At 30.6% G+C, this 24,591-nt stretch overlaps 1 protein-coding gene across 3 annotated transcripts in view; it reads right to left on the reverse strand.

Annotated features, from left to right (window-relative positions):
• Window positions 1–3,421: 3,421 nt before the first annotated feature.
• The window catches only part of LOC140445872 (testisin-like), a 169,969-nt gene continuing 148,799 nt past the window's right edge, over window positions 3,422–24,591 (reverse strand). For 2 of the 3 annotated variants that reach the window (XM_072538277.1, XM_072538275.1), the window contains one exon: window positions 3,422–11,952. In XM_072538277.1, the coding sequence (XP_072394378.1) occupies window positions 11,735–11,952 (218 nt within the window). In that variant the 3' untranslated portion in view covers window positions 3,422–11,734. Of the gene's footprint in view, window positions 11,953–16,813; window positions 16,941–24,591 lie in introns of all 3 variants that reach the window. The other variant, XM_072538276.1, reaches the window with a different exon arrangement.

Here is a 24,591-nt window from a genome sequence, read left to right on the forward strand (position 1 = left end):
TTTTCTACTTACGCATATGTTTAATTTATCATGTAATAATATTATTGTCCCCCGACTGGGAATCGAACCCCGGTCTCCCGCGTGACAGGCAAGGATACTGACTACTATACTACCGAGGACTATTTATTGAGGAGATTTATTGAGATTATTATTTTGAAATACAAAAGACTAATATAATTATGAACATTTAATAAATAATACAAAACATATCACATAAATAATAATATTAATAAATATTTTATATATTTTATATACATATATATATATATATATATATATATATATATATATATATATATATATAATATATTTTATCAAATATATATACAAAAGGAACATTTTTATATTCGAGAGAGGAAGAGAGAGAAAATATATCTTCTGTCTCTCTCTCTTACTCATTATCTTACATATGTAATGATTTCACAGATTCACTCCCATACAAATTTCCAACGTGGAGCGCGCGTATAGAAGTATAACTTCAATAATTGGCACATGATTAGATCCATAAGGTTCTTGTAGAGTATTCCAACGAAAATGAGAGGCAATATCTCGGGAACAAATAGTTAAGTCTACAGCAGAAGGTTTATTGGAAATAGCAAGAGTGGGGAATCCGTCGTTTAAATATTCTAAATTACAGTATTCTATAGCATCTAGAAGATCTTTACCTAATCTATCATCAACTTTGCAGCCCCATGCCAAATTGTATGCGTTAAAATCGCCTCCAATTAAAAATGATTTTGGTATATTTTCTAAAAAATTGATCCACTGTTGAATTAAAACTTTGTTCCTGGGTTTGTTACACTTATGTGTAATCGAATACGTATTTTGAAAATTTGTTTCTTCATATCATGAATGTGTTGCTTGTGTGAGTCCATTTCAAAAGGTAAAAGAAATAATAAATTAGACTTACTCACAATCAATTTAATTTAACTAATCAGTATATCTCCAGAATAAATATAAATAACTTTTAAAGAACTTAATGGTATAGAACATTACTTTCACCAAACAAACAATTACATTTCACGTATCTCTACTTCATTGGATAAAATCTGTCTCCTCAAGAACTTCCCTGTTTACTGTTAAACAATTACAATAGTTGACTTGAGATCTCCAATCAACAATACAAGATAGTTTGGAACCATGTTCTTCCAACCATCAATTAATAGAGTACCGGCATCATTTATTTAACTTTGTATCGTGACCTGAAGATGCTTTGCATATTGTAGAAAGCGAAACCGGTCGTCTGATTAGTTAAATTAAATTGATTGTGAGTAAGTCTAATTTATTATTTCTTTTACCTTTTATTTCTTCATATAATATGTTGGATTTCAAAAGGATTGCACAACCGCCATATCCATCAGGGCGGTCAGCTCGAACACAATTAAATTCTTTAAAATTACAATATTTCCCCGGTTTGAACCAGGTTTCAGATACAGCTATAGTGATGTCGTTTTGATAAAGTAAATATTCTAAATTCTCTTTACTAGCAACTGCTGAACGACAGTTCTACTGTAAATATGTAATATTTTATTTAAGTCTGCGAATTTGATGCTAGATTTTGGTTAAAATGGTTATTAATTATCTGAATTACATCAGCTTTTGAAATATTAAAATTATTATTTTGTTGAATTAAATTAACAATTGTAAGAACCGAATCTAAAATGACATTTATTACAGAAGAATTTAACTCTTCTGACCGTGAATCTGCAATGTTTAAGTTTTTTTGGTAAATTTGACTTTTAACTATTCCCTAGGATGTTTTGGAATGGAAACTGTAGGCACTATTTCTTTTCTAGCTATATCAGATGGGTATGAATTATTTGGTTTCTGCCTTTTATTCGGCCTCCTGGTGTTTGTGTGAGAATTAAATATTAATTTTGCAAAATTATTTCCTTGGGAGGAAGTAGGTCGTGAATTTTGTGGAAAATTTGTATCATTGATGGCTGTATTGGTCCTGAGAATACTAGCATATGAATTCTTAGGCACTTGTTTATTTTAATCGTAAAAATTAATGTTTTTTAAACCCATCGTCTCTTTTATTAACTTTTGTCGTGTAAATTCTGGGCATGCGCTTAAATTTGTGGTCAAATGATTCCTCTTACAACTAAAACATACTTATGTGAACTCAACTTTTGTACAATTCTTGGAATTATGAGTTTCTTGACATCTGTTACATCTTGGCTGACTCCTACATTGATTTCCTAAGTGGCCGTATCTAAGAAAATTAAAACATAACAAAACTTTTTGTTTATATATTTCAACTTCTTTAATAACCTTATTGGTGACTATATATTTAGGTAAAGTTTGTGATTTAAAGGTCACAATACAAGGCTTAGTAGGGACATATTCGACAATTTTTTCCTCATTAACAATTTTTTCTACTTTACGCGTAATTCTTTTAACGTTTGCAATTTCAAATATGCAATGACTTTCATACTGTTTAATTCTATTTTTAATATACTCTTCCGATAAATCTGTGTCTATATCCCTAATAACTCCTTGTCTGTGTAAAATAAATTTTGGAATATACAGACCTAAATTATTTAAACGAAATATTTCTAGAGTTTTGTTTTTAATGAGTTTATTAGCAGTTTTATAATCTTTGCATTTGACTCTAATTCTATTTCGGCCTATGGCGTCTATACTTGAAATCATATTGTCTGCTTCAGGAAAGTTAGACAAAATAATTTCACCAATCTTTAAAGGATTTAGTTTACCCTTAAACTCAGTAGAGCTATTCTCGATATATACATGATATGGGCCTCGATCATTACTATTGAATAAAAATGCTTGCCTTACCTGTTTTGTTACTTTTTGTTGTGTCTCATTCAGATTGGTTGTATTTGGATTATTCATCAAATTGATTGGAATTGGAGTACTTACATAAAGATCCATTTCGGCATCACTTTGATTATCGAATATATTTCCAGATATAGCTGGTTTCGTGGGGTTTTTGGGGTCAGGGGGTTTCCCCCCGCTATTGACACTCATATGGTAGGTGGTTCAATAAACGATATTGCTGTTAGAATGCCACAAATTTCACGAGTCTCGAATGTTGCTGTACCGAAGGCACGTCTAATTTCTATGAATACTACTATGGAACTTTAATACTGTTTAAATCTCTAAAAATTTATAAGGAACTTTAAAAAGCGTGTTTCAACTTTGACAGTTTTTTAACGTTTTTTATAGATTTCTTGTTTTGATGGATTATATTGGCCAAATATAATTTTAATCCTATTGTAAAACAATATAAATTCTGGTAAATAATAAAGCCGTTCCTGTATTTTGCGCCAACAGTTCGTTCCTCCCAAAATGGCGGTTCTGCACCTTTCTACTTCAAAGGCGGCATCGGACAGTATCCCTGCTGATTTGTGTCTATGCTGTGATGCAGGATCCATATTGGTAGTATAAAATAAAAAAGTAATTTCTAAAATTTTTATTAAATTTAATATTGACGTACTACTTAACACAAAAAATAAACACATTTATTGCATAAAAATATAAGTACTGTTTCAAAAATATTACAATGCCGGTGTTTTTGTTTAACTTATTTAATATGTGGAACATAAGTCTTGAGACATATTTCTCACTAATTTTGATCTCTAATCTAATTAGCATAACTTAGTTAAATAATTCGTAAATTATCTTTAACAAATATGTTAATTTTGGCGATAATTAATTTCGAAATATCGAAAATTGAGATATGCAAAAATATCTAGTTTGTTAAAGAATCAGATTCATATAATTAAATTTGTTTATAGTATAATCCGACAAGTTAGAGCTGGCGAGATGCGCGTAGAACAAATTGACAAGTGGAAGGATTGCTCATTTCTATTGGTGTCGGTTAGGAGTTCACATCGTAGGGATTAGTGCTAGATTTCTCACACTGTTGTCAAGCATTTACATTTTTATTTGGAGTGACCCTATAGTATAAACTATTATTTATATTTATTAAAATGGCAAGAGTATTAAAGGGCAAACCTTTGGGATCTCAAGCACGAGCAATAATGTTCAATGTTTTTAAGTTTACAACCGAAGAAGCTAATGCAGAGAAAGTTTTAGTTGATTTAAAAAAGATATAAGAATGTGTAGCTCACTTAACTGGTAATTAATATAATACTCATTTTCAAAATAAATTCAAATTTAAATAATTTAATTTAGTTAAGTTACAATCAATAACTAAATAAAAAATTACAGTGCATTAGATTACCGGTAAATAATAAGTAAACAATAGATCAGTTAATTAGTAACTTACAGTTCACTATTATTGATAATATAATTGTTATTTTAAGTGAAATTAAGTAATATATCTTTATATGTATTATAGTGCCTGTAAACTGTTATATTATTATCTCACCACATGACCAAGGAATATGACTACTACGAACAATCCAACGTTCAGGAAAGTTGTATTTAAGTATGTTCTCACTGCCCTCTCTCTATAATGTGGTGGTTTATCATCTTGCATAAACCACATATTTCGTCTTAAGTTTGATGACAATTCTTCCAATAAATCAAATAAAATCATTTTATAAAAAATGTAAATAACTCTCACCATTCAAATTACAAGGTAATTCGCATGTCCATATTACCAATTGTTCCAAACCATACGTTTACTTAAAATTCATGTTTAAAATGCATATCGTATGGTTTGGTACAATTTGTAATTATTTTTTATGGATATGCGAATTACCTTGTAATTTGAATGGTGAGATTTATTTACATTTTTTTATAAAATAATTTTATTGATTGGTACACCACCACATTATAGAGAAAAGTGCAGTGAAAACATAATTAAATACAACTTTCCTGAACGTTGGATTGTTCGTGGTAGTCATATTCCTTGGTCATGTGGTGAAATATTAATATAATCATTTAATTCATAAAATTCCCAAACGAATATTTTATTCTTATATTATTATACTTATAATACTTATTATAAATACTGCAGCAGTTTCTTTAGAACCAATGATGCTGTTTAATATGAGACGATCTTTTATGGAATGTATTGACAAATGAATTAAAGAAAATGGTGGGCATATCGAAACCTTACTTTGAAAAAAAGTTTAATGTTATTTAGTTTAAATATTTCTTAATTTGGTTTATTAATAAAATACTTTGATTATGACTTTAATTTAATACAAAACGTAAAATTTTTGATGTAAAATTCAATTATCCTGTTATTTTGTCAAATCCTACTATTCTATCCTGCTAATATATTTATTTTATTTAATATTTCGTATTAAGTTTTGAAGTTATTAACAAGTACACCTTTTTTTTTTTGGTAAAATAATGTATCTTTTTTATTTTTTTATCACAAACACCGGTAACTTAAAAAACAAAAAAGTTAAGTGCAAATGTATGCCACATATGTGGTGCCCTCTATCAGCTACATTAAAGTATGCATGAGATTATAACTTTTTATGATCAATAGTACCCAGTTATGAATTTTTATACATAAATGTTCACAAACATGAAAGTTATTGTGAAAATTAAAATTTTTAATTTCCACTTTAACACCCTGCATCTTTCTTAATATCAACATTTTATTAAAGCAATTTGACTCAAATCACAATATTTTAAAGTGTAGAATCTATGGTTTCTTTTTGTACAATTACTTAAGGACCACCCTGTATATATATAATATTTTAACATGTAAATTATTGATTTTTTAGTTTTAAATAAAAGTAAAATCATCAATTCAAAATTTTAATAATCGAGTTATAGTTATCATTTATGGATAGTTTAGATTGAAGTGAAAAGTTTTTATAGTTTTTAATCTTCCTAATAGTAAGGCGTAATAAATTGTAAGCTTTTGAGGCTAGATGATATGCAAATATTACATGTACATTTTTATTAGACTTAAGTATTCTCAACAATTCATTTGTTATACTACGTGTTACAATATTATGCTGTACATGGCTTTTAAAATGTTCCTTTTTATGGATAACTGTAACTAATGTGTGAAAGTACCGAGATCTTATGTTACAAATATCTCTTCCATAAAGTAGATTTTTTTATTTCATAACTTAGGAAGTAGTTAGAGATTACAAAAACTTTATACCTGAAATTAACTGAACCTATTGGAAAATAACGAAATTTAATTCAAAAATTGGTTAAAACTTCTGCATTAATTGTCTAACATAATAATATGGTAAGTATACAACGTATATTAACTAACGTAATTTTCAGATCCCAACTAAATTTTTGATACGGCAACTACTCATTTGTGTCACCCGCGATTAAGTACCTCTTCTATCTCTCTTCGAATAATTCCTTTTCTATTTTCGCGCAGCTCACCCACCAGCTCTCGCTTGTCGGATTTTAAAAGGTGATAAACAGTTCATTCAAAATTTAAAAGTTTTCGGTTAGCTGATTTTTTTGAAATTTCGCCGTTTAGTCCAGCCGTCAAAGACTTGATCTCTAAAAACGAGTCGAACAATTTTGCTGAGAATGTCAATTTTGGAACCCAAAAAAGATGCCAAAAAGTGTGCGGCTCCTACCCCGGGCTTCTCCCTAAAACCTCCCTGGTAAGGTCAAATTTGTGCTACTTACTAGCTAATAAACACAAATTTAGTAAAAACTACGAACTTAATAACTCTTTCAATGATGATACTCCCAACTTAATTTTAGCATAAAGTTTAATGTCCGATTCATTACCACTAGGTAGAGAAATATGCATATTATTCTCAATGGTTTACCGAATATCTTCCGATTTACCTTTCAATCTTTTTTTCTCGTGTTTATAGAGGGGGGTCTGGAATCTTCAGAAGACATCTCAGTCCAGGACGCCGCCTGACTAACTTTAGTGCAGGATTCGTTCTTCGTACTCCCGGCGATAGTTCCCGAGGTACTTTAAAATGCCCTCTCGTCGCCGAGTCTACGTCGAACGCCTACCTGCTAAACCAGATCCTCCTCTGTTATCCAGCGATCCGGAAGCGGAATGGCCGCTGTAAGGCCGGCATCACTTCCGAATCACTACCTTTATTCATTCATTCTCTATTCATACACATCCACACTCTATTCATCAGCAAGGAGGCTTCCTGTCTCGTTCCAGGTAGCGCGTAGAAGACACTCATCGCTCCTAGTTCGGCATCATTCCCAAATGGGCATTTCCTCCTTCTCCACAGTCTGACTCACGCATTCTAACTCATACAGTGTGACCCACTTTTCTAGCTTCACCTTTCAGCATTATTCATTCTTACCTTTAGCGTTGGTTCAGCAGTCTTTCTTCTTCTTCCTTTTTCTTGATCACTGCACGGATATAATTGTGTATGTTAGTCTAAACTAATTTATTTTCAATCATTCTCTCAATCATTTCTCTCACTGTAACAAAATTCACACCTGTCTCTCTCTCCATTCTGTTCCTTTCCACTATCCATCTGCTGCAATCTAACATCGTATGTGTCACAGTGTTCGAGTATCCACAGTATAGGCATTCATCTGTATCAGCCTTTTCGATCCTATAGAGGTAGGCCCTAAAACACCCGTGTCCTGTGAGCACCTGCGTCAGGAAATAATCCAGTCGCCTGTGGCCACAGTCCACCCAATCTCTTATGTTCGGGATCAGCAATTTCGTCCACTGTGCCACATCTTCCGTGTTGTTACATTCTTCTTCCCATCTTTCAACTGACCTGTCCCTTTCCTGTCTTCTCTCGGCTACAGTAAGGTTTGGACCTCTTCTCTCATAAAGCTCTTTTCTTTCCACCGCCAAAACATGCAACGGAACACATCCAGTGATGGTCCATAAGGCTGCCGCAGACACAGTCCTGTAGGCGCATGCCACTCGCAACAGACTTGTTCTGTCTACTCGTGTCATGAGACTCCTATAGGCCGTTATCTCTATCGCCTCGCTCCAGACTGGTGCCGCGTAGAGGACGATCGACTGTACAACACCGCGTAAAACCCTCCTCCTTTCGGATTTGGTTCCTTCAATGTTCGGCATCACCCTCCCCAACGCAGCCTTCCGGAACACCTCCCGCACGTGCTCCCCCATTTTCCATTCTGGTGCAATGTCACTCCCAGATATTTTTAGGTAACTGTACCCTTTACCGACTATTTCCTATTACCGACCGCAATGAACTTTTTCAGTATTAGACGCATTATGAAAAGTCCATATAACTACTGAAACTTTTAACATTTCGTTTTATAAAACATAGATATGGCAACATTAAAAACATAATCCAGCCGCTGACTAATGCCAAATTTGACAAATTTTAACGGATTTTGCAGTGGTGTTGCAAGACTCCATAAGGCAGGTTATAAGAATCATTGTGCATGTGTGTTGGCATTATTAAGCGTTTGTTAATATATCAAGGTTAATATTGCACTTTTATAACAAGAAATAGCACAAAACCATGTTTTTTTAAAGATTTAATGTGTTCGTTGGTTAATTATTTTCTCCAATTAAAATTTATTTACAAATAAAGAACGGTCGGTAAAAGGTGCTTTAAAATTCAAAATCAACCGTTTACCGACCGGGCGGTCGGAATGAATATCGAATACCGAAATTTTAAAAATATTTTAGCATACAATCATATTATATATTTTTTCTTAAACGTAATAAACCAACGATTCACTTGAGCATTTGCCGACCAACTAGATTGTAATTTTCAATTAAAAGAAGTAATATAAAAGTTGAACAAAATTGTATTTTATTGGAAGAATTACTTCAAATAGAATAATATATTAAGTGTCATATTTCCAAAAGTCTGTTTTTGAACCGTAAACGATAATCATATTCATTAAGTCTTGGTTTTGACGGTACGGGACTAGAAGTGAAGACTATGATAAGAAGTGGTTCACATTGGAAATGGCTTGAGAAAGGGGATATTTTATCATATTCAGAAAATGAAATATTTAAAAAAATTAATCCTCCAAAACTCGTGAATACAAGGGGCATCAATGCAATTCCGGAGATGGATGCAATAAAAGATATAATAATAAAAAAATAAAAGGATTTCATACCAACGTTCAATCTATTATACATGCCCAATATAATATGTAACTTTTTATTTGTTGTATTATGAATTTATATTTTTTAAAATATTAAAATCTTCAGCTGCGTTAGTTTTTTCAATTGAGCCAGTAGATATGACTATTTTTAAATTAATAAGTTAATATAATGTTGTTAATTACTTAAATAAGTAGTCCCCCAAGAAGGTCGCTGATAGGACTGAAATGTCCGGTAATTAGGTGCTTGTGGTCGGTAATAGCAAAAAAATCGGTCGGTGATAAGTGAGTTTTTTTCAAGCCGGTCGGTAAAGGAAGTATTTTAATGAAATTGTACATAATTATTAAAACATTTAAAAAAAGAATTAAACTGTGATAATATTATTTTTTCTATATTTCTAGCTGAATGGACTAGATTAAAACTTATTTTTAAAAATTATGCAAAGAAAAATAAAAACGTATTCTTCTTATTATTGAATCTGCTTATAAGGAAAACCTTAAGTGGTCGGTAAAAGGTACAGTTATCTTACTTGTTTATTAGGTGTTAGACATGCTCCCGCACATTTTAATTCAATATTTTGCCTGTTCCTTGTGCCCTTCAGAATGATGGCTTCGGTTTTCTCTGTCGCAAGTTTTAGTCCATGCTGCGTCATCCATTTCTTTACGACGCCGCCTGCGTTTCGAACCCGGTATTTGAGATCTGGCTCATCCCGGGCCACTACCAATACAGCGAGGTCATCCGTGAATGCAAAGGAGGTTGTACCCTCTCCGTATTCACAGTGCATAACCCCGTCATAAATATGCCAGATTCCATAGCGTCGGACCCAAGACAGTTCACTGAGGTACACCGGCCGTCACGTCCACGATCGTGCCCTTTTCCACCATAATGCTTATCTCGGACAAATACTCCGCCACCACATTCATCAGGTAACCAGGACATTCTCTCTCCTCCATTGCCTTCATTACTTCGTTCCACTGCAACGTATTGAATGCATTCTTAACATCAAATAACAGCAGGGCCGCCAAGCGATGTTCATCCCCTTTGTTGCGCAATGCTTCGAGTACACTCATGATTGCATTAATCGTGCTTTTCCCTTTACAGAAACCAAATTGCCTCCTTGATAAACCACCTGACCTGATTTACCTTTCAATCTGCCTATCTAACGAGGAAGTTAACACATTTTAAGAGACAAAACAGATAGTTCAAAAGAGATAACAAACAATATAATAATTTAATATCAGTTTACTTCATATGTGAAGATTGTGTTAGAGAAGAATCATTACAAATTTTGAAGAAATCTGTATATGGCTGAAAAGTAACAAATCTTTTAACAGTGCTTTGAGTACGATATTAAAATCCTTCTTTTTGTTTGTATTGTACTGTAATTTATAGAGTTAAGATTCGCGTCAAAAATTGTTATAGTTTACATGAAATTATTAATTGGTTAGGGCTAATTGGTTTTTCTATTGCTTAGTGATTGTTATTGTTAATAGTCGGCTTAATTATTCGGGATCATTTTTGCAAATGGAAGTTAATATGAAAGGAAAATAGTTTATTTTAAAATGGGTGAGATATGGTTACGATGGAAACGACAAGCGAGTTTTTATCATTTTGTAACAATTTAACTTGTTATCTTCCATAGAGATTTTGCAGGTGTGTGAGAGGTTTTATTGCGACAACTATAGTAGAGGATCTATCCAGGCGAGACAAATACGCGCTCATTTTTCAGCTGTAGAACTAGTCCTTTTATTGTCCTATGTACTTTTCTCTCTCTAATGCAGTGAACACCGGATGAGACAAATAATTTTGTAGATTAACCCCTAATTTGCCACTTAGACTCGAAAGACTTGACATTAGTATATTATATTATATTAGCTTAAACTCTATAACAATTGTCTTAGGTGTTCAGAGGCTATTATAATTCAATAACTTTAAACCAATATTTTAATGTCGCTTTACACAAAAACAAAAATAAAAAAATTCGCTCTAGTGTTTTCGTCATAGTGTGTTCTAACATTTACAAAAAACCAATATATAAAAAATTTAAAAAAAAAAGATAGAAAAATACTAGAAAAAAGACAGAAATAACAAAAGTATAGTATATTATACTATATAAAGTATAGTTACCTAAAAATAAAGAACCAGGACACTTAAATGAAAAAGAGGACGGAAAATATAATTAAAAGGTTACTATCTAGACAACAAGAAGAAGCAAAAGAATCAAAGATAGGCAAAGAACAAAATAAAGATAAAAGATAACCAAAGTTGTCAGAATGCATTGCCTGAATAGACTATTAGAGCGGTAAATTAGGAAGTCCTGACGAAGAAATATGTTCACGGATGGAGTAAAATTAATGGTGGAAAATGGTGATTGACGATGTAGTATTTTGGTCTGCTCTCATATATTACCAAGACGACAACCCTACAAATGACCACAAAATTAATCAGTCTAAGAGTTTTGAATTCTGCTGTGTCATCAAGCCTATAGAAATTGCTTGGAAGCTCAATTGATCAATAACTGGGCAGCGTTTTTAAGTGAAGTTAAATGTCGCCAAATTAAGATAAACCAAATTTTAACCAAATTAATGTTTTTGGTAATGGCCAAATTGTTTTTAAAATATTTTTTTTAATTTGGTTGTCGATTGAAGTTCCTTATTGTTTATCAAAACTTATGTTCCACATTTATAAAAAAAATATTTTTTAAATAGTTTTATAACTAATCTAGTATTTTCCTAGATGAATTTAAGCCAGTTAATATTTACTAACACGACATCAAAAAATTCAATACTCCAATGTCATTTGGGATTTTATCCAATCCAAGGACTTGGCAACGTCCCAAAATAAATAGGCTCTTTTTGACAATTCACATATGTCGGTGCCAACTGGCCTATCCAATGTTACACCTATACCTATTAAATAGTATGCTCCATCCATGGATATAGAGAATCCTGCACCATTCTCTCTTATGCAATATCCTCCTCCCAGTTTTTTGTCTCGTTCTAAATATAAAAAATACGTTAATATATATATATATATATATATATATATATATATATATATATATATATATATATATATATATATATATATATATATATATATATATATATATATATATGTATATTGAGATGACTGGCGTTTAAAGAAAATAATTTATAAGTTACACACTAGATAATGTTAGATATAAAAATATTTGGTTATTTTAATAAGTTATATACTAGAGAATTTTATAAAAATTATTTATATGAGGGTATTTTTAAGAAATTAGCATATAATAAGTGTAAAAAGTTTTTTTTTAATAATTATAATATTGTAAATATATTTAAGTGGGCCATGTGCATAGGCAACCAACTATACATTTAAATGACAGTTGAATAAGAATTTACGAATATAAGTGGGGTTATAATAATATGTTAGTTTAAAAATGTTTAGTTTATATATATATATATATATATATATATATATATATATATATATATATATAGTCACTGATTTAAGTTTATATTCTAATCTGAAAAGCCTAAATGTCGATAAAATTCTCGATAGAAAAGTAAGGAATTCTCTAGATCACTGAAGATGGCCTTGTTTGTGAAATGGACTGTTCCAGAAAATTCAGACATGTAGGAGATGGAACAAATCGAATATGATTTCTTGCCAGATGATTCTGGAACATGGAAAAAGATATAAATACCCGGTGATTTGGATTCAGAGGGCAGTCAGATGGCCAGTTCAGTTAGTAAGAAAGTTAGTTAGAAGATAGACACATTTAGTTAGTGAAGTCAATTGTTCAGCAAGTTCAAGATAGTCAGTCAGAAGGTCCAGATGTTCATTAAAATTATATAATATATTTGGTGATTGGATATTGGTATATTGAAAAGAAGAATATATATAAATGCTGTTAAGAAGAAAAATATTTTAAATTGGTGGAAGCTGATAATTGGAAAAAGTAATTTCACAAAAACAAGGATAACCGAGGCTGAGAACGAAGACATTAAGTGGTGATTAAAATCTTTATTTTGGAGAACATTTTATTTAGGCATTCAGTGAAAGAAAGGTACAAAATTTTGTTAATATAATTTAGTTAGTATCATAAGAATTTCAATTTTAAAGATAGTTTGTTTAAAATTTACATTATCTATATAATTTAATTAGTTTCATAAGAATTTTAATTTAAAGATAGTTTATTTTAAACTTTATATATATATATATATATATATATATATATATATAGATATATATATATATATATATATATATATATATATATATATATGTATATAAAAAAATGTGCACTCGTAAGACTCGTAAGTGAATGGGATATTTTCGGTCAATTTGGAGATAAAAAAGACAAGAGTTGTGCTACTTTATCTATTTATTGAAGACGTTTCGCCTATTGTTCAATAAGCATCATCAGTTCATCTAAAAGAGTGTTATTAGCGATACATCTAATATGAAAAAACAATTAAGTAAATGATCTTACCTTTAAAAGATCTGTAGCATTAAAATGTGATTATTGCAAAGAAACATCAAAAAATTAATGTACTAAATATATCAGCAAAAACACAGAAAAACAGAACGCCGGAAGATTCCCAATTTAACTAATTTGTTTTAAATTTCACTTTTGAAAACATTGATTGATTAAATCTATCAAAAAATATAATTGTCCATTTTGAATTGTTATATTAACAACGGCACGGCTAGGATTCTTGACTGTTATGATCATATCATGAAAATGAAGTATTTGAAAGCTCGACTGTCAGAAATGACAATCAGCTGGTGAGATTGAAGGAAAAGTTTTATAGATGTCAACATAAATGTTATGATATAATAAAAGAAGTTGAAGAAGAAACCAATAATTAAAAGTAGAATACGGAAGAATCAATTTTGTAGTATTAGTGCATGGTAAATTTGGCTTAAGTTGCTTATATCAGTTCTCTTATTTAATGCATTAGGTTGTTTCAAAATATGGCACATCTCCATAAATTGTCTCTTATTAAGGTTACGTTCTCTACAGAGAATTCTAACATCATCAAAATTCACAGTATGTTTGGTGTTGATTGCATGTTCTGCAAGGGCACAAGTATGTTTAGAAAGTTTAATGTCACTACGATGTGAAGTAAGGCGTCCTTTAAGGGAACGGCCAGTCTGACCAATATAGCATGCATCACATTCAGAACAGGGTATGTGATAGACTACATTCACTTGTTCCAAAAAGGAAAGAGGTGTTTTAATTTTAGAAAACAAGTTCCTGACAGTCTTAGCATTAATGATAGCAATCTTAACCGGGATATTGTTCTGTTTGTACAATTTAATAAGCTTTTCAGTAATATATATATATATATATATATATATATATATATATATATATATATATATATATATATATATATATATATATATAATTTGGTTTTTCGATTAGGTAACCTTGGGTAAGCCTTTACGTGTCAAGTTCAAAGCTACCATACATTTCAATCCTTATAAAAAACTTTTTTTGCACATAGTAACAAAAAACACCACTATGTTACTAGCAAAGTTTTTTAATATTCTAACTCTACAATTCTAAGTTACGGTAAGATCAATAATGTTTTAATAGATAATATATGGTAGCTAATTATAATTTATTCTCTTTCAGCCCTGAAGAAGCCAAATTAATTCTATTTGGCGAAAACGTTCGGCGAAACAATTGATACACATTAGAGTCTTTTTTGCAGATTTCCCCAATATTTAAGAGTTTACTATATATATATATATATATATATATATATATATATATATATATATATATATATATAAATATGATATATTTAGTATATTAATTTTTGATGTTTCTTTGCAATAATAACATTTTAATGCTACAGATCTTTTAAAGGTAAGATCATTTACTTAATTGTTTTTTCATATTAGATGTATCGCGAATAACACTCTTTTAGATGAACTGATGATGCTTATTGAACAATAGGCGAAACGTCTTTAATAAATAGATAAAGTAGCACAACTCTTGTCTTTTTTATCTCCAAATTGACCGAAAACATCCCATTCACTTACGAGTGCACATTTTTTTATATATATATAAAAACTTGATTGCCTTGACTTTTTGTCAAGGTTTTGGAATTGTTTTATTCCTTTTTCAAGACACTGTAATATAGATATAAAAAATGTGTAAATGTTTAAAAAATATCACAATTTGTCAGTGCAACTTACTAGTCGTTGAGATTATTTAAAATAAACTTTGACACTCAACATTAGCAACACAAATATAAATATAATAATGGACAATAATTCTAAAAATTTTGGTCATGATAGTAAAACTTAGTTTATTTCATGAAATCTTTAACAACTTTGTTTTGGATGAACTTATAACAACATGTAAAGAAAATATACCATTTCACATACCTTTTATTAAACGATATGTAGATGATTTGATTTTATCGGTCCCTGAAGACAAAGTATCTGATGTTTTAAACACATTTAACTCCCAATGTAAACACCTAGAGTTTACGGTTGAGAGAGGGGCAGATGGTATTATTCCTTTTTTAGACATGCCTATTCATCTTGGCAGTGATGGCATGCTAAGAACGGAGCGGTATCGTAAACCATGTTTTAGTAACCCTTTCATAAATTTTCATTCTCAACATCCATCCAAGATGAAAACAAATTTGGTTTTGGCCTTAAAACCTAGGGTTACTAACCTGTCACACATCGATTTTAGAGACAAGGGACTAAAAAAGCTGAGATCTATACTACTAGAGAACTCCTACTCCATAGGGCTTTTAAATAAACTCATTTTCGGTTCTCCTTTTCCTTCGCAATTTTCTAATAACCACAATTTTTGACAATTGAGATTGACAAACAACACATCAGTAATACCATCTAAAATAACTTATGGTTCCTTACCCTACATATATACAGAATATACAGCGTGTATATTATTATCTAAGTAGCGCTTTATGTAGACTTCGACCAACATATAGGATCAAGTCATAATACTATAACAAAACAAGATAAGTCAACGCGCATGTTCTTGTGATGTAGGCCCGAGACAATTTTAATGACGGCAAGTTAAATGCTCGTAAGTGTTCATGTTAATAATTATATGACTGTTAACCGAGTTTGCTATCCTGTGTATTTCAAAACGTAGTGAATGATATTTTTATTTATTCATTGACGTAGTAAAGACTTTGTAGATTATATTGTTATATACATTTTGTGGTGAAAACATTCAGTTCATTTAATAAAATCCCCAAGCGCTAAAACATCGCCTGAAAATAGACGCAAAAGACGAGTGGAAAAAAGAAATTTATTAAAAAACACGTAAGTATTTTGGTTTTAGACACACTTTAACAGCAGAGCAAATGTTTCTATAGATAATAATAAATGTTTCTATAGATAATAATATATACTAATGCCCATTTTAATAGAACTTGAAGTAATACTTAAAATATTTAAACTTAATAGAAGCTGCAAAATATGTAAATGTTAGCAACGATGTAAAATTACTTTTTTTTAGATGTAAAATGTATTTTAAAATACGAATTCTAAATCAAAATATTAAAGATAATTACAATATCCACAAAAGAAAAATCACAAAGATTGTAAAGTAAATGTCTAAATGATATTCATAAAGTCTTAAATATGACCCGCTTTTCCTTTATGGTCAAATTCTTTACATTTTGCCGGCCTTTTATATTTAATTTATGTTTTGTAGCAAAATTTATTTTGTTTGTAATACACAAAATCAAATCGTAGATTCATATATTTCTTTAATTAATTTTACAAATTACTCTTTAATTAATTTTCAAAACACGTTTTCACAGAAAGTAACTAGTTATGACTTCTTAGCGCAAATCGAGGTATACTTACCGTTAACAGTTTAAGTTTCGAAGTTGTTCATTACAGTAATGGAATAACGTTGCCATATGATGCATCGTTAAAATATAATACATACAAGTCTCCTGGCTTTGTCTCGCTATGTCATGCGCAAAGTCGACTAAAATTAGAACGGCAAGTGAGCATATCTTGACTTGGATCTAGGGATCCCACCTTAAATTTTTACCTTTACCATGCGAGCTGCGCGATGCTACATTACGCATATTATAATTTGAAAATTTTGGTTTGTGATTTAAAAAAATAATAAATTGACAATTTATTTGACAACTAGATTTAAGCTAGATATTTAATTAACCAATTATAATCTTTCATTTATGTAGTCTTATTGAAATTATGATTAAAATGATGACTAGCAAATCTCATAAAAAAAAAACAATTAATTCTTAATTTAAAAGCAAATTTTATCCTTCATATCATTCATAATATATTATCTTAATTTCCAAAATTCTTTCTTTCCTCTTTTAAAAAGCCTATTTCTTGTTTTCTTTGACAAACATTGAGTACTTCTACTGTTTTTTTTTTGTATCTTTCCTTACATTTATTCCCACTACTAAATAGCAAAATCTTTTACAATGAAACTTTCTTTTTTAATTTAAATATTATGTTTATATGGGATTAAGCCACAATTTATTGGTTGTAATGAAAATCACATTTTTTAACTAAACAAAGTTTGACGTTTTGAAATCGTTCTCAAAATATTTATAGAAATGTTGAACAACCTAAGAAAACGACCAAGGATGGACCAGGTTATTTTTATTGGTTATAATATGATGAGCAAAAAAAATATACAAAAAAAGCTCAAATCAACTGAAGGACAGTGGTTCGATGATGAGTGTCGCAACATAACAAAGAGGAAAAATAATGCATATCAACGACTACAACAACGACATAGAACACGAAAGGCAGAGGAGGAATATAGAATGCTAAGGAGGGAAGAGAAGAAAATACATCGCAGAAAGAAAAGAGAACACATAGAAAAAGAACTCCAAGAAATGGAAGAACTAAATAAACCATCAGAAACCAGAAAATTCTACCAAAAACTTAACAAAAGTAGAAAAGAATTTAAACCAAGAACAATGATGTGTAGAGGCAAAGAAGGAGATATAGTAACTCAACAGAGTGAAATACTACAAAGATGGACAGAATTCTTCAAAGAGAAGTTTGAAAAACACGAAGATCCACTATATGATGGAATTAATACTGGATCAAACGGATACCAGAGAAACAACCCCACCTTCAGTGGCTGAAATGCAAGAAGCAGTTACCAGACTGAAAAACAACAAGTCACCTGGATTAGACAATATTAGCGCAGAATTAATAAAGGAAGGTGGAGACTCCCTATTGAATGCGATACACGAACTAATAGTGAACATATGGAATAATAAACAACTGCCACAAGACTGGAATACCGGAGTAATTATTCCACTACATAAAAAGGGAGATCAGCTTCAATGTAAAAACTACCGGGCAATAACGCTACTGACTGTGGCATATAAAATACTGTCAAATATTGTGTATGACCGATTGAAACGATATGCGGAACAAATAGTTGGGGATATCAATGTGGTTTCCGCAGGCAGAAGTCCACAATAGATCAGATCTTCGTCTTGAGGCAAATCTTGGAAAAGACTAGTGAATTTAATATAGACACACATCATCTTTTCATTGACTTTGAGAGTACCTATGATAGCATCCATCGAGAATTTCTGATTCATGCACTGAAAGAGTTTAATATTCCAACTCAACTCATTGATATCATAAAAGAAACACTTAAAGTACAAAGCAAAATTCGAATTCAAAACGAATTAACAGATACAATTCATGTGAGAACGGGCCTACGACAGGGAGATGCCCTATCCTGTAATCTATTCAACATCACATTAGAGAAAATAATTAGGGAGTCAAAAGTCAACACCAGAGGAACAATAATAACAAAAAGTGTACAAATATTGGCATTTGCAGATAATGTTGATATCATAGCCAGAAGCGAAAGAGAGATGATAGAAGCATTTAATGCGATCGAAAGAGCGGCACAAAACAGTGGCCTAAACATTAATAAAATAAAAACCAAATACATGAAGGCCAGTAAATCGACAGGCCAAAGAAACCTACAGAATCTGACAATAGGAGACTATAACATCGAAAGCGTGAAAAATTTTACATACCTAGGTTCACTAGTTACCGCAGATAACAATGTCAGTGAAGAAGTTAAGAGAAGAATACATATCGCTAATAAAACATATAATGGACTAATTAAACATCTGAGATCTAACAACATCACAAGAAAAACCAAATGCCAAATATACAAGACCCTGATAAAACCGGTCCTTGTATATGGATCAAAGACATGGACACTATCGAAAAGCGATGAAAACCTATAAGGCACATTTGAACGAAAAATCCTTAGACACATATATAAGGGGGTAAAGGAAAATGACATATGGCGCAGAAGATATAACTTTGAACTGTACACAGCATACAATGAACCCGAGATCATAACATCCATAAAGATCGGACGTCTGCGCTGGATGGGCCATGTTGAACGAATGTTGGAGACTGAAACACCAAAACATATTATGAGGCAAACACCAGTAGGAAGAAGGTCAAAGGGAAGACCCAAACTTAGATACATGGAACAAGTGGAACAAGATCTGAAAACACTTAAGATTACCAACTGGAAAAACAAAGCAAGGAACAGAACAGAATGGCGGAAAATCCTAGAACAAGCCAGGACCCAGAAAGTGTTGTCGAGCTAGTGATGATGATGATGATGATAATATGATGAGCATTGATCTCCTTTTTTAATCGGTAAAAGATATAGGTTAGGTTAGGAGAAACAAAAATGTCAAAATCTTAAAATCATCTGCGTAATGGTGCATAGCGCATCTCGCATGGTAAAGGTAAAAATTTAAGGTGGGATCCCTAGATCCTTGTCATATCTTGTTGTAATAGTACCTATCAAGTAGGCTCCGTAATATCATTGTTTAAATAGGACTAGTTAGCCAACGCAATGTATAAATTTGTTTGATTCTAATTGAGACAGTCACTAGATGTCACCACTCTTTCTGTCTCAATAGATTTTAATATACCATTGTTTGTTTGATATACATTATACTAGATGGTGCTATGTGAAAAAGTTAAGGACTAAACTAAACGTCCATTTTTGATCCACTGAATTAAATTCACCAGCGTTGCAATATTTCACTAACATAGTAGCAACAGGTTTACTTACAAATGTTACAAAAAACAGACCTTGAATCACTTGAGATATTCATTTAGAGTTATTACTATCAACTAGTAAATATCGTGTCAACTAAAATTGTACATAAACGTACTGTGGCTTCTAAATCTTCCTATATCTAAATAAGTTTAAAGAATTTAAATATTTTATTTGGAAGTGTATTACAAAAATTTGGTCCGAGGTAAGTAAAACATTTTAATTATATGTGTTTAAAACATAAAAAAACATTGTATGAGAAAACAAATTAGGTATTTAGAAATAAATTTTACCGGATACTACATACATTCGATAATATTTGAAAAAAGTGATTTTAAATTAAAATAATGTTACTTCCATAATAAATAAATGGTTTTTTACAGATGGCCGGAAATATTTGTTGTTATTACAAATGTGGTTTATCACCATACTATATTCATGGATTAAGAATGTTCAGATTTCCGACAAAAATCCTTCGGCTTGTCAAAGATGGATATTACACTCTGGTAAGTAAATAGAAACTTTTTTTATATTCTTTTATTTTACACCGTTTCCGTTACGTAATTAACTTGAAAAAATGTTTAATTTTTTTTTCATTCATCATTTTTTATTATCGCCAGGGTGCACGCGTCATATTCGAGATGCATTAATTTGAATTTTACGTTTTCGTTGGTATTATAATTATGATATAATAAACTTCGGAAAAACAAATTAGTGAATAAATATCAAGTTAATAAACAAACAAAGTATTAGATATTTAAATATGTATTTCTTTAGCTATTTTTAGGTATTGTATTGAAAAGTAGAAATAAGTTCATCTTTATCGGAGAACTAATTTATACAAAGGTCCATCTGGGAAAAAATTATTGGTTTCACGTAAAAATTTTATACAGATATTTGAAGGTTCTAAAAGATATATGAGGGTTAGTTAATAATAAATCTGTGAAGACATACAGGTGATTTTGGCTATAAATGTTTTTTATCCAGTTAGAGAAAAATAGTTAAAATAAAAATTGTAGATACAAAAAGTTCTTCCATTTGTGAGTTTCTAAATTAAAATATATAAAGATGTCACCAAAATAGTTGCAAAAAACCCTTGATTTTGCAGAAATTTATAAATTTTAATAACTTTGTTTTTGCATAATGGTATGTAATGTAACTAATAAAAATAGTAAGGATTTGTTTATCGTAGAAAGCGATTATGTAAACAACTTTTTGTTGACCTATCCCAGTTTAAAAAAAAATTATGTTTTACGTGCCACAGAAGCCAAGATATTGCAAATTCTGCAATCGCGCTTCATTTTGAAAAAGTTCAAATCTAAAAAAAAACCGAGCTCAAATGGTTCTCCATTCTACTTTTCCGAAGCGGAATTTTACGAATACCATCATTTTAACGGGTTATAAATTTTTACTTCTTTACCGCATATACCATTATTTAAGTTGGAACGCACAATTCAGATCTTCATTTAGGGTCCCTTCAATTTTCAGCTCTTACTGTTAATAGACAATGGAAGTATGATTTTAAGAATAAAATTCTTTGGTTTTAAATATAAAATGCTCTCTTGCCTAGTAATGGTCATAGAAGATTCTGTTTTTTTTAGAAAGTGTGTTTTTCACCAGTTTTTCATAAGCCTCTAAATAAATTTGTGGCATAAACGATATCAACGTTATTATAAATGTTTATAAACAGATTAAATAACCTATAAACTATTTGCTCTGATTGATATTTAGCGCACTTTAATAACTTATTAATTTCTATAATTTCAAGGAGCTATGTTACATGTCCTTGCCCAAAAAAGAGTTATTATAATTTATAAATAACTGCAAAAATAAGGTTTTTTTTGCAACTATTTCGGTTAATAGTTTCATGTATTTTAATTTGGATACTCTCAAAAATTACATAACTTTTTATGATCTACAACTCTAAAAAAGCTGAAAAAATCTTAAACAGGTATTTAAAGTCTCTAAAAGGTATATGAGGGGTAGCTGATGACCATTATGTGAAGACTTCAGCTAATTTTGCTTTGCTTTTTTATTAAACAATCGTAAAAAGTGAAAAAAGTTTATGCGCATAAAACGTTTCTTATTCATGTTAGAGATATATGGTTAAAATAAAAGTTATAGATCATAAAATGTTCTCTAATATTGATATTTTTATAATTAAAATACATAAAGAATTGACCGAGATAATTTAAAAACCCTTATTTTTAAAGTAAAATTTATAAATGTTAATATAAATATAAATAATATAAATATAAATAACTTTCTTTTCTGCATAACGATATGTAATAACTATTTAGTGGTTGATGCGGGTATATTTGTTTAAATAAAAAAAAAAAAAAAAAAATTATGGCAGTTAATGAGTTTTTAAAGTGTGCTAAATATCATACAGAACGACCATACAGTTTATGAGTTATTCAATTTGTTTATCCAGGAGACCGATTATTTAAACAACTGTACTTGTCCAAACAGTCACTCTAGGGTTATTTTGTAAATAGATATCGATTTTTATGGCTTCGTTTTAAATTATTAAAAAAAAAAACATCAAGATTATATTAAATTTGTTTTTAAAAATCAGTTTGAAGAATAACAAATTTTTAGCATATAAAAATTTCTAATAACTTTGACTTTTTTATGTCATACACTTGTATGTAGGCTCAATATAAAGCTAATAAAAAAAAACATTTAAAAAAAACCAAAACCTTCTATGGCCCAGAGGAAATCAAATAGCATTTTTTTTCTTATTTAAGAAATTGCCAATATTTTCATTGTTTATTAACATTAAGAGCTGAAAATTGAACACATTGTAAAATAATATCTAAATTTTATAATTCGATTTATAAATGGCATACACAGTGAAGAAGTAAATTAGTTTTGAAACATTAAAATAATGGTACTCGTAAAATATCGCCACAGAAAAATGCAAGGGAGATCTGTCCGCTGCAATTTCTCAGCTTGTTTCTTGTTATTGGTTATGGAAATTTCTGTTTTTTTTTTAAAGTGCTTTTACACCAGCTTTTCATTGAGCCTACGTACAGCCGTATGACATGAAAAATATCAAAAGTAGTATAAATGTTTAGAAGCTAAAAAGCACTTTTTCAAACTGTTTTTTTTTTAATAAAATGTTGAAGTTTATAAATAAAGCTTCAAATAATCGATTCAAAAAACGTCAAATAACTGTCAAAGGTTAAACACCCTTTTTAAAGTTCCTCACGGATTTTAAAGATTTAAACAGTGTTAAACAGATAAAGTAATTCATCGACGAGTTAACAATACGAAGCGAAGTTCTTTAATCACAATGTGATAAGAAAACGAGTATCAAATTTGGTTTTATATTTCAATAGTCGAATTTAATTGCGGCTATATTGGTGTAATTAAAGAAAACCAGTGAAAATCCCAAGAAATAGGTGAGATCCTTTTTTTCTTTCTTTCCAGTTTGGAAGAGGGTCCATTAGGTACTCACATTTAGGTATTGTGTTACGGTCTGGGTAACCAGGACTTCACATCATGAACAGCAATTAAATATTTACATTTACACAAAACAACTTCAATTCCAACCCAAAATCATATGTCGTTGACGCAGTCTCTAGACCTCCTTCCCTTTCGTTTTCTAAAAGGGAACAAGTTATTGTCATGCACTCCATTTTGAATACTGTTTTATTTAAATATATTAAAGAAATTGGTGAAATAGTTTATCCAAAAAATATTACTTTTACTTCTCGCATTTCGAATAATCGAATCTGCATTTTCCTCACTTCTACCGACATTGTTGATCAACTAATACACCGAACGTCATAATTAATTCCACCGTCATCTTTATCTGCAGGCTTCTTTCTGCGACCAAAAGAATCCTTATTTCAAATGTATCTCCTTTCATCCCGCATTCCTAATCGAGCAGTCCCTAAAAAATACGGAACATCAGATGATCAATAGGCATATATCATGAGTTTTCCTAGGGTAACATTTGAAATAGCTGACAAGGTGAACTTCGAAGTGCAATCTTCTCTGTTAATTAACCATGAAAATACATCCTTTAAAATATTTTTATTCTCTGACAGACTATAGTGTTTTCTTTGTAAGCTTACGGGTCGTACCGTGGAGTCTGATTGCAAAGTCTCCAGTTGACCAGATCAGACACTCATTGCAGCTAATGCTCCTCCCTCTTCTTCATTTTCAGCTGACTCTAAGGAGTCCTTAATCCTGAATCCTTAACTTCATCAAAAGAATTTCTATCTTCGGAAATTGAGTCCATCTCCGTTAACTGCATACCGATCCTGGCTGCCATTATGGATTTATCCATCTCTCGTCGTACTAATTCAAAGCCCATGTTGGCAGTAGGACAAAAAAGGGGACACTTCAATGACAGTTCTCATGACACTCCTACCATCTATCTTCATCCGGTATTCTTGCTCTATTAAGTTCTTTTCCTCCTTCGACATTTTCAATGCCATCGAAACCAGCCAAAAAATGTCCAAATCTAATCTTTGATTGGATTACTCGATGAAACCTTATTATATTTCCGCTATAGAAATGA

This window comes from Diabrotica undecimpunctata, chromosome 7 (genome assembly GCF_040954645.1).
Source record: "Diabrotica undecimpunctata isolate CICGRU chromosome 7, icDiaUnde3, whole genome shotgun sequence".
In the NCBI taxonomy this organism is placed as follows: Eukaryota; Metazoa; Arthropoda; class Insecta; order Coleoptera; family Chrysomelidae; genus Diabrotica; species Diabrotica undecimpunctata.